Here is an 11,847-nt window from a genome sequence, read left to right on the forward strand (position 1 = left end):
TTACAAACGAGAATACGTCACGGAAGTTCAACTGAAAACAGCAGGAAGTTCAAATACTACAGTGGATGAATTTTAGATGAAAAACTTTTAAAATCGTCGCGAGTATGAAAAAACGATCAACACGGGAAAGTTGCGTGTTCACAACAGCTTTCCACTGGTATGACACTTGCTCAATTTCGGTGAGTGTTTTGGTGAGTAGATGGAGAGCTACGGTAAAAAATAGCACGTGAAAAACAGAGTGAAGTTCAAGTAGACATGCCGAGAAGTTCAAGTCTTCACGCGGTGCATTTTCGAAGAATCAGTTTCGCGATAAAGGCAGAACGAATGATCCCGTCATTTTCGCAATTACTCGAAAACGGCTAGGAATCAGAGAAAACCATCAACATGAAAAAGTTTCGCATTTTCCATAGCTTTTCAACAGTATATTATTTGCGCAATTCCGTCACAATTTGTAGAAAATACGACGAAAATACGTTTCTCTCCATTTTCAAAACTGACTAAAAACCATAAATAAGTGGGAGAAATAATAGATACAAAAAAGTGTCGCATTTCCTCAAGCTTTCCAAGGCCATATCAATTGCTGCATTCGAACATACGATTAAAGTATTAGCTTGAAAATACAAATTCGCTAGAACTTGTATTGTTTTCTAAATTTCTTTTAAACCGTCCAAAATTAGAAAAAACTTTCAACATGTAAAAGTAGCGCATTTTAATAAGCTTTCCAACGCCATATCATTTGCCTCAATTGGATTAGCCATTTAGAAATGCCATCGAAAATACGAACTCGGCTGTTCGATTTACGAAATTTTACGATTTTCCAAATTACTCTTTAACCATAAGGAATTAGAGAAAAATTTCAACATGTGGAAGGTGCGGTTTTGCAGCAGCTTTCCAACGCCATATTATTTGCGTCATTCCGATAAACGGTTTAGAAATGCGATCAAAAATACGATTCACATTTTTTTGTATGAAGGAAAAACGGTTTTCAATACTGCTCTTAAACAGCTTACATTTTACCAAAAGTTCAACTTGGGTCATGATACTGGTGTTCATAGCTTTCCAATGGTATATCGCAAGCCCCATTTAGACACTTTTTAGCTGAAATTCAACCTAATACTCGGGGAAGGTCAGACGCGTTACTCGGAAAGTTCATGTTGTGATCAGAATATTATTCTGATCCCGTGATCAGAATAGTGTTTATATATATATGCATCCTACTACCGGGTGTAGCTACACCCATTTCTCATATACTAACATGTGGTTGTATATACTATACTTTATTATTTTTAGTATGTTCATATACTATATCTAAGATACTCCAAAGTGAGTTATATGAAAAAAATTACAAGTGAGCTTATGGTTTTATTATATTTGTGAAATACGTACATATTTATATGCAAAAGAAAGTATGCACAAAATACGATACATACTACCAAAAAGTAGTACGTATACTACGTAAACATTCTTTTATAGAGAGAGAGAGAGAGAGAGACGCTAGTTGAGGAGTGTAAGTTGGATTTCCTCATTATTTAACTAAAGCCAATTGTTGCATGCGTACTTGAAGGAAGTAGTTATGCATGCACCTACTAATTACGTGGCCTTTTCGTACGGCTCGCGTAACAACTATCCTATTTAGGGCATCTCTTTTGTACTCCCGGGAGTATGTACTCCGCCTTAGTGGATAAGGTAAACGGATAAATAGGATAGTTGTTGTGCGAGCCGTATGAAGAGACCACATAATTAGTAGGTGCATGCATAACTGCTTCCTTCAAGTACCCATGCAGCAACTAGCTTTAGTTAAATAATGAGGAAATTGGTTATGCAACTTACACTCCTCATCTAGCGTATGGATTGTGGCATTTTTGCCTAAATGAGTGTAGATCTTAAATATAAAGCACGTGATAGAAGTTATAGTCTGCTGGATTTCCTAGAAGGTATACCTGAACTTAGAAAAAGAGATTATGGAAGTATATCATGTATCAGTAAGAATTGTGTAGAACACACTAGAGGTATATTTGAGGCAATTAATATTTTCAAAGGACTTGATATTACCCATCCTTACTGGAGTACATACTGCAGATTATTTGAAGGATTCTATATGGCACTTTTTCTTATGAGTATATACTGCATTTTATAGTATGTGCTGGCTTTTTTTTGCGGGAGAGTATATGCCGACTTTGTAAAGGAGTATATACTGTTTTTTTTTGTAGGAGTATATATACTGAATTTTTGTGAGGAGTATATACTGATTTTTCATAGTACATAATGAATTTTCTGAACAAGTTTATGCTCAATTTTTTATGTATATACTGCATTTTTTATATGGAGTATATACTGTCTTTTTCGATGCAGTATATACATTTGTGTTTTTAGGGAATATGTGTGCACTGCCATTTTTCGGAAGAGTATACATATACTGTATTTTCTTACGGACTATATACTTTTTTATTTAGGGAGTATATACGAGTAAGCATCAACAGAAGAACTAAGTAAGTATACACATCTAGTTCTGTTTTGATACATATATGCGTATATTTTAAGTAGCAACCAAAGAGATAAATATGCACTATTTCTTGTGCTATATGAGTGCTTCCCGTGTTGCGCCATGAAGTTTCTGTGCGGTAAGCACTAAGAGAAGGAACAGATGAGCTGGCGCCATTGACTCAATAGCACCAGCACCCATGAAGCATCTGTGTCCATAATAAAGAACGAATCTGTGAAATCAAATAACGATGTTAATCCTTTTGCAAATTGATCGTAAACTTGATTCAAAAAGTGTACATACAGAATGCAGTTGGATCATAGATCCCCTGCTTCAAACAATGTTATACTCCAACCTATTCGCGTCGGCGGCAAAGACCATGTGCATCTACCTTGGTAATCGTACATGCCTACAGTGATTGCATGCATACAATAGATTGGCTCTCTTTGACCTAATGCAGAGATCTTACCGATTGAGTATGACACGCGCGTGCGACTATTAGCAGGACTTGATATCTCTCTGGAGCGCGTCGTGCGCGGTTCGAAATATGGTCATCGGCGGCCAGGCGCTCGATCGGCAAATCACGGAGTGGTGCGGCCTGCGCAGAACAACAACGAGAAAGGATGGTTGACGACGCCGTTTGCTACTGCTACTAAGACTAGTCACAATAGATAATAACATAAACTAGTAACATGCATATGTTACTAGTCTATATTACTTCCTCTATAGTGAAGAATAATATATGTGTGGTGTCATGCAACACTTCATTTATTAGGTTGTAGACTCATCTTGTCTTGGTATGTGTGATGTTACAGTAACTAACTATGTTACCACATGCCCCCCTTTCCTCATTGATTGCTCGCCACATCATCTGTTTTGCGTAGAGATATGTGATGTTGTCACATATGTTACTTCCATTGTGGGTAGTCAAAATCAGATTATACTACCGCTTCTTGTCCTTGTCGCCGTCGGTCACTCTGCTACATACGCGAGGGCGTGATGACCATGGTTTGCGGAGAATGAAACAGAGCCTAATAATCAATATGCGGGGTTGTGGGGCTAGCAAGATTGAAAGTAGCCTTCGCTTATCCCGTGCGTTAGTTGGGTGGTAAATGGGTTCGTTAGCCAGAAACCAATCGACAGTGCTGGTGGAGAATTTAAAAAGGACAGGTGGCTAGGAGTATGTACTCCTAGGAGTACTAAGCCATTTTTAACAACCACGAGGCTCAAGCAATATATCATCGATTTTATTCCTCTTTATTTTTCTTAGAGGAGGAATGAGGAGGAGAAGAGCCGATGCGGCGGCGCGGGACCGGCCAGACCACCCACCACGGGATGGGGGTAGATAGAGGTTGGAAGGACTATACCTGGCCGGACGTGGAGGGTCGCGGAGCGAGCCGTGAAGGCAGGAGGCGGTGGCCAAACCCTGGTTGTCGAGCGGCTGGGAGTTGCGCAAGTTGAGCGGGTTGCGAGTTGTATTTGTGGTGTCGTTCGTTTCCTCTAATACTACGAGAAAAATAGAATGAACGGGTATGACTTGGGATTGGGAGTGGTGGGTAAATACATTGCAATTTTCAGGGGACAACTAAAAACGCCATGCTAAAGTGCTGCACCAACTGCAAGAATTGCTCTACGGAGAAGATACAACTTTTACATTCTTTGCTTCTCATTTTCGAGAGCTCCTAACTGGCGCTTTAAGCGCCGTCGAGGTAAACTGGCGCGCACGCACGGTGCCCAGCGGGCCGGCCCATCAAATTTTGTGCGCACGAGGAATCTATACTATTTAACCATTGCTGGCAAACTGAAACATGAGGCTTGTCTGCCACGAAGTCCCCTCTAGTTAGGGTTGTCTCTCCTCCCGGCGAAGCTTGGCGCCGACGTGGAGATCGCGATCCCCTGCGCCTCCCAGACCACCAATCGTCGGCGGCTTCGGACGTCTGGCTAGCGGGGGTGCTGGAGGATCTTGTTAGGGTTCTCCCGCCCGCGGAATCCTTCTTCTCGGGCAAGAGATCTGATGGAAGACTCAACGTCGGCGTTTGGCGCGGCGATGAGCGAGATGGAAGCTATGATGAAGGAACTGGGTCTGAAAGAAGACGATCTGGAGGATGTAGTGGTTCAAGATGGTGATATACCAGAGGAAGCAGCGGGATGGATGACGATCGCACGAGTTCACATGGACAAGCAATATAGCCAGTATTGGTTCTTCCGTAACATGCGAGTTGCATGGGATCTGGCGCAAGAAGTAAAGTTTCGCCCGCTGGAAGATAATCTTTATACTCTGCAATTCTCCTGCCTGGGTGATTGGGAGAGAGTAATGGAGGACGGCCCCTCGACTTTCAAAGGGAAAGTGGTCGTGATCGAGCCCTATGATGGATTCACTAGACCGTCGTCAATTGTGCTGAACAAGATTGAGATGTGGATCCAGATACATGACATTCCTCAATTGTTCTTCCACTTGATCAAATCGCTAGCAGCCATAGTTGGTGACTTTATATTTGTTGAGCCTAAATCCCATGACTTTGAGGGTAAATTTTAAGGGTTCGGGTGAAAGTTGATGTCACAAAGCCGCTCAAGAATGTTGTTTCGCTAGTGATCAAGAAGAGGAGAGAGATCTTCAGGGTGAAATACGAGAGGTTACCAGATTGGTGTGCTGTATGCGGCATGCTAGGTCATCACTTCAAAGAATGTGGAGATGGGTCCATCCTCCGTATGCTCTGGTGTATAGGAACCTGAAAGCTGACTGGTTTAGGGGCCCAGGGCGCGGACCAGGTGAAGCTAGGGGCTTCGAAGGTGGACGAGGCAGAGGCAATGGCCGTGCAGGGCGTGTAGGACGTGGCTCAGGACGATCGCAGCAAGATCACTTTGACACTACTGCTGACCTTGATACTGATATGGAGGAAGGTGAAGGAAACTGTAAGAGGGGTGCCCATATCAACACACTCTTGCTTACCGCTCCAGGAACCAACCCATCATCGGTGGAACCCAAAACCCTTGTTGTAACTATCATTCCTCAGAGCCCCTCATCAAAGCAAGATCTTAAGAGAACAAAAACCAATCCTCCCCAGTTGGACAAGAATCAGGGAAAAACAAATCTGCAAACTCTCAAAACAATGCGCAAATGACGGGCCCTATCAACGGGTAACGCTAAGCGCAATGAGTTGCCTAGTCTGGAACTGTCGCGGGACTGGCAGACCTGCGATGGTTCGCGAGCTTCGAGAACTATTGAAGCAACTTGCCCCCTCTATTGTATGCATTCTTGAAACTCGGATAGAGGGATCGCGTGTTGAGAGTCTTGTATGAACTCTAGGTTACAATAAAAGCTTTGCTGTAAGCAGCTCCGGTAGGAGCGGTGGACTAGGCATTTTTTGGAATGAAGAAATAAAGCTCGAAGTTATTGGTTATTCTGAATACCATATAGATGTTTGTTGAGTAGATGATAGAGATTAAAACCAGAATCACCTTTGTGTATGGGGAGGCTCAAACAAACGAGAGATACAAAACTTGGGATATGTTGCGCGGAATTGCAGGAACGAGCAATGATCCATGGGTGGTGATTGGAGACTACAACGAAGTCCTCCATAGCCATGAGCATGATGGGGTCGACCAGCGTAGCCAAGCGCAGATGGACGCCTTCCGGGGTGCTATTGATACTTGTGGATTATCTGACATTGGTTATCAGGGACAAAGCTGGACATTTGAGAAGAAGTTGGTGGGGGGCACATACACCAGGGTACGGATGGACCAAAGTGTGGCTACCTGCATGGATCTTGGCTTTCCCAGATGCAACACTTGAACACCTCACAGCTGCTACTTCGGACCACGTCCCGCTGTTGCTTCGGCTGCAAGGAGTGCATGCATGCAGGTGGGGACCACGCCCTTTCAAATACGAGCTCTGCTGGGAGCGTGACCCCTCATTGGCGACCGTGGTGCACATGGAGCAGGTCCTAGAAAAAGTGCCATGCAAGGTTACGCAAGATATGAATGCATCGCTCAACCCACCATATACTAGAGGAAGTGAAGATCGGCCTTTTTCAAATGTTCCCAACTAAGGCCCCTGGACCGGACGGGTTCCCCGCTCACTTCTTTCAGCGTCATTGGGAGACATGTGGAGATGAAATTACCAGAGTAGTGCTTAAAATTGTTGAGGGAGCAGAATCAGCAGCATGCATCAATGAGACGGTACTGGTATTGATTCCGAAGGTAAAAAATCCCACCCTGTTGATCCAGTTCCGTCCTATCAGTTTATGCAATGTTCTCTACAAAATTGCGAGGTGATCTCTAACTGTTTGAAAGTGATATTACCTGACATAATATGTGAGGAACAGTCAGCCTTTGTCCCTGGAAGACTTATCACGGACAACATCATCACTGCGTACGAATGCCTACACTTCATGAAGAGAAATAAAGCTAAGAAACACCAGTCATTTGCGTTGAAGCTAGACATGATGAAGGACTATGGTAGGGTGGAGTGGCCATATCTGAGAGCAATCATGGTCAAGCTTGGATTTACTGAGAGATGGGTGGATATTGTTATGGGACTTGTTACCACTGTCAAGTTTTCTGTCATGTTCAATGGGAAGAGATTGGAGGAATTTGAACCTTCAAGAGGAATCAGACAAGGGGACCCAATATCCCCGTACTTGTTCTTGCTAGCAGGGCCTGTCGTGCCTGTTAAAATCAAAAAGTGAGTCATCCAACCTGGGTGGTGTACAAGTGGCTCCTACGGCGCCACCAGTTAGCCATCTGTTATTCGCTGATGACAGCCTGCTGTTCTGCAAGGCAAATATGCGGGAGCTAATGAGGTGAACCTAGTGATGAATACATATTGCCAAGCTTCAGGCCAGCGAGTGAACTTTGCAAAATCATTTATCTTTTTTAGTAAAGGAGTACCAGATGTGGTTAGGACGGAAATTAAAGTTTTACTCAATATCCCTAATGAAACTTTAAATGAGAAGTATTTAGGTATGCCATCTGATATTGGAAGTTCTAAGAATGGCGCCTTTAAGTACTTGAAAGATCGTCTCTGGAGTAAGGTGCAGGGATGGGTGGAAAACACCATGTCATCGGCAGGCAAGGAGGTGCTAGTTAAATCAGTTGCCCATGCCATCCCGGTGTTCTCCATGTCGTGCTTCAAACTCCCAAGGGGTTTATGTGAACATCTCAATATGCTTATTAGGAAGTTTTGGTGGGGAAGCAAAGAAGGTCAGAGGAAGCCTCATTGGGTATCTTGGAGAAGTATGACGCAACCGAAAGGAATGGGTGGACTAGGATTCAAAGATTTTGGACTGTTCAATATGGCGATGCTGGCACGGCAGGCTTGGAGTTTACTCCAAACACCAGATTCCCTCAGTGCTCGTTTATTGAAGAGTATATATTTCCCTAACTCTACTATATTGGAGGCGACATTGGGCAACCATCCCAGTCAAATATGACGAGCTATTATTGAAGGCAAAGACACACTTAAACAGGGGCTGATTCGTAGAATTGGCAACGGCCAGACTACACGAATTTGGGAGGATCCATGGTTGCCAAGAGACGAGATGCTACGACCGTATGAGTGTATTCACCCTAACCCACCCAATGTGGTGTCTAAACTCATTAACCACACAAGTGCGTCATGGGACGTCCAGCGAATCAACCAAGTGTTTATGCCCATGGATGCTTGTACTATTATGGGAATCCCATTGTGTACTCGCAATGTCCAGGACTTCTGGAGCTGGAACTTTGAAACAAGTGGGATCTTTTCTGTTAAATCAGCTTATCGCATGCTTGTACTGACAAGAAATCGCTAGGAGACATGGCTTGAGGGAACGGCAGGAACGTCAAACATTGCATCTGAAGAGGGAGCATGGAAAACTTTGTGGAAGACCCAGGTTCTAGCAAAGGTTAGAATGTTTCTTTGGCGTTTATCTAAACAATCTCTTCCAACAGAGGACATCAGGGCTCATTGACACATGGCAGATAACGCGCAATGCGGCTTGTGTGGCTCTCCTGATTCGTGGAGGCATTCTCTGGTTAACTGCACCAGCTCGAGATGTGTGTGGGTATTAGTGGATGAGGAGATAGCACAAAATCTGGTCTCAACTACAGAACCCAACGCCAAACAATGGCTCTTCACTTTCATGCAATCGCTCACACATGATCGGTTTGTCTTGCTTGCGGTTACACTTTGGGCGATCTGGACAGCGCACCACAAGGCTATTCATGAAGGAATCTTCCAATCACCTCAAGCAACTAACACGTTTGTCCGACGTTTCATTGCTGAACTAAACATGATCAACGTGGAAGGTTCTAGGGAAGGTGTTCCTCCCACAGTCCAACAGGTGACACGAGCAGTGCGTCCAAAGCCTCCTCCTGTTGGCTACGCCAAGATTCATGTTGATGCAGGAGTTAGATCAAGGAAAGGTGGGTCAGCAGCAGCGGTATGCTGTGACAAGCAGGGCAATTTCCTAGGCAGCTCAGCCTTGGTAGTTCCTGGCCTAGAGGACCCAGCAATACTTGAGACTATAGCTTGCAGAGAGGCATTGGCACTTGCTGAAGATCTAAACCTGCACAATTTTGTTGTGGCTTCCGATTCCAAGCAAACAGTGGCTGATATTTTATGCACCGGAAGAGGCAAGAGTGGTTCTATTGTTCAGGAAATCAATTTTAGAGCAACTTTATTTCAATGTAAATTTTCTTTCGAAGGTTGTGTTGTCAATGTCGAAGCACATAGATTAGCCAAATATTCGCTTAGTCTCGGTCCGGAGCAACACCTATGGTTAGGTCAGCCCATGATCTGAATTATATCCCTCCCCATGTGGACTATGATGAAGAAAATTTGGCTTTCCCCTTCAAAAAAAAAAATTAACCCTACCTAGAAAAACAAACCCGAAAAAAAATTATGTGCGCACAAGGAATCGAACCCGGCACCCATAGAATAATACTCCGCGGTGGTAGCCAGTAGACCAGACACAACTTCTTGTCCATTACTAGGAATCTGTACTATTTAACCCTTTCAATACTGCACATAACATATATTATATACACTGTATAGATTTTTTTTAATGTAAATTCCAAAAAGAACTCATAAAATAAAGAAAATCCATGAATTAAAAAAAGTTCATATATTTGGAAAAAAGTTCATCCGTATAGAAAAAAGTTCACAAACTGAAAAAAAAAGATCATCGATTTTGAAAATAGTTCATCGCATTTGAAAATAGTTCATCGAATTTGAAAAAAGTTCATTAAATTTGAAAAGTTCATCAAATTTAAAGAATAAGTTCACTAAATTTGAAAAAAAAAGTTCATTAAATTCAAAAACAAAGTTCATTGAATTTGAATAAGTTCATCAAAATTTTAAAAAGCTCATTGATTCTGAAAAAAGTTCATCGGATTTGAAAAAAGTTCATCGATTGTGAAAAAAGTTCACGAATTCAAAAAAGGTTCACAAAAAAAGTTCATCAATATGGAAAAAAGTTGATCGATTTCAGAAAAAGTTCACCGAATTTTGAAAGAGTTCATCGATTTTCAAAAAAAGGTTCATCGGATTTGAGAAAAGGTTCACAAAAAAAATGTTCGTGAACTCTGAAAAAAGTTTGCGAAATCGAAAAAGAAAAAAACAGAAGAAAACCGGCCAAAAAGAAAAAAAAAACAGAATCACGTCAGTTAATTGAAGAACAATAAAAGATGCTACCGATCACAAAATGGACGCTGTCCATGGTGATTAGCGCGGTTGAACTATCGTGTGGAACCTGTTGTGTGGACGGTTCGAACCTGTTGTGTGGCCCAGGTGCGGAACGTGGGTGTGCGCCCGATTGCACAGCCCTCATTCTCCCTTTGGTTAGCTTATACTAGTATTGAAACGCAAGAAGAAAAAATGGCTGCAGAAGTCCAACTAAGCACGGCCTAACACCCCACTGGCTTCAACTTTTCTAATCTCATTCCAAGTTGATTCAATAAATTGTTATCTACTCCCTCCGTCCCATAATATAAGAACGTTTTTAACAAGCTGCAACAGTAAATGGTTTTGTTTTTTTATTTGGACCGTCGCTTATACACTTCTGTGTTGTTAAACTTCATTTCCCCACCTTTTTCAGACAAACTCTTTGTCAAAATGGAGCACTACATTGATCAATCCAGGAACCAGCCAAAGATGCCCAATTCAGACTGCTTTCCACGAGAAACTCCCAAAACCATAGATCCACTGCAAGAACTGAAGAAAAGATTAGCAAAGCAAGTGTTTCATATCTATTCAAAGGCCACCCTGAAACCTCAGCCATCGTCTTCAAAAATGGAAGCGATTTTTTATCTAGCTCCCGGCTTCTTATTGACCATGCTGTGACCCATTGCACATTGGATGGGACCATATTTAGCTCTTCTCGAAGACGTCTTCCAAGGTCTGGCATATGCCCACCTCCGTACAGAACTGCTATTCTCTTGTACCCTCGGTTTATCGCGCCCTTTATCTTCTCAGTTGCAACTCTGTTCCTTTCCCCAATTATAACTGACTTATCCTCAGCAGGTGCAGTCATAGCATTGAAACTGCATACGAGAAAAAGAAGAATTTGTAAATAAAGAACCATAACTATCACTACTGGTTTGAATGTACTCACTCGGAGGTCAATTGCTTAGCCAGAAAAATCTTAAGAGCAGCTCCTAAATCTAGTTTGGATAATGCTTCCAGCTCGGGATATCCATCTTGCTTATCCACTGGCAAACAAAGCCCAGTGATAACAAATAGTCCAATAAGTGGCATTGGTAGAACACGCGAGGCCCATAGCAACTTGGATCTCCAGAAATCAAGACCATCTGGAGAAGTTGGTTGTACCAAGGCTTTAGTTGATTTCAGGGTCATGTCCACTGCAAATGTGAGAAAGCTTTCACCTCTTTCAGTCTGAAAACCATAAAAGGCAGAATACATTTAGTCCACAATTTTTTGGAGGCCACGACAGAAAGAGGTACAGAGCAGTGCACAAATGAGCTTAAGAAGCTGTTTGCTACGAAATCTGCAAATCTGCAAATCAAGAAGCTACACCCATCAACCTCCAACAGTAATAACACAATTTCACCTTGAAACTTATCCCCTTGAGAAGTTTTACATGGAAAACTGCAAGCAGTGGAAAGACATAAATCTACTATTATATGCTAAACGTACTTCTGAGGATGATGAAGTCCAAGATGGCGGTGCTGATGACGATCACCAGTGAACAGGCTGTTGTGGTTTAGCTGGTGTCTCTTTTTGTGTGCTTTTGAGTGTAGCTGCGTTGATCAAATAAACTTTGGTCCTGGTCTGTTGACTTGTTGGCAGCGTGGTACCGTTTAGCTCTTCTGGGTTTTGGTTTGTTCTGGCCATGATAGTGGAGGAATACGAGATAAGGTGGGTC

General features: G+C 42.6%; 1 protein-coding gene across 3 annotated transcripts in view; it reads right to left on the reverse strand.

Annotated features, from left to right (window-relative positions):
- Positions 1 to 10,381: 10,381 nt before the first annotated feature.
- The window catches only part of LOC119342188, a 12,703-nt gene continuing 11,237 nt past the window's right edge, over positions 10,382 to 11,847 (reverse strand). For all 3 annotated transcript variants that reach the window (XM_037614029.1, XM_037614027.1, XM_037614030.1), the window contains 2 exons: positions 11,077 to 11,357; positions 10,382 to 11,005 (listed from right to left, as the gene is read on the reverse strand). In XM_037614029.1, coding sequence (XP_037469926.1) covers positions 10,573 to 11,005; positions 11,077 to 11,357 — 714 coding nt within the window. In that variant the 3' untranslated portion in view covers positions 10,382 to 10,572. The remainder of the gene's footprint in view (positions 11,006 to 11,076; positions 11,358 to 11,847) is intronic.

The sequence above is a fragment of the Triticum dicoccoides genome, chromosome 7B, assembly GCF_002162155.2.
Source record: "Triticum dicoccoides isolate Atlit2015 ecotype Zavitan chromosome 7B, WEW_v2.0, whole genome shotgun sequence".
NCBI lineage: Eukaryota > Viridiplantae > Streptophyta > Magnoliopsida > Poales > Poaceae > Triticum > Triticum dicoccoides.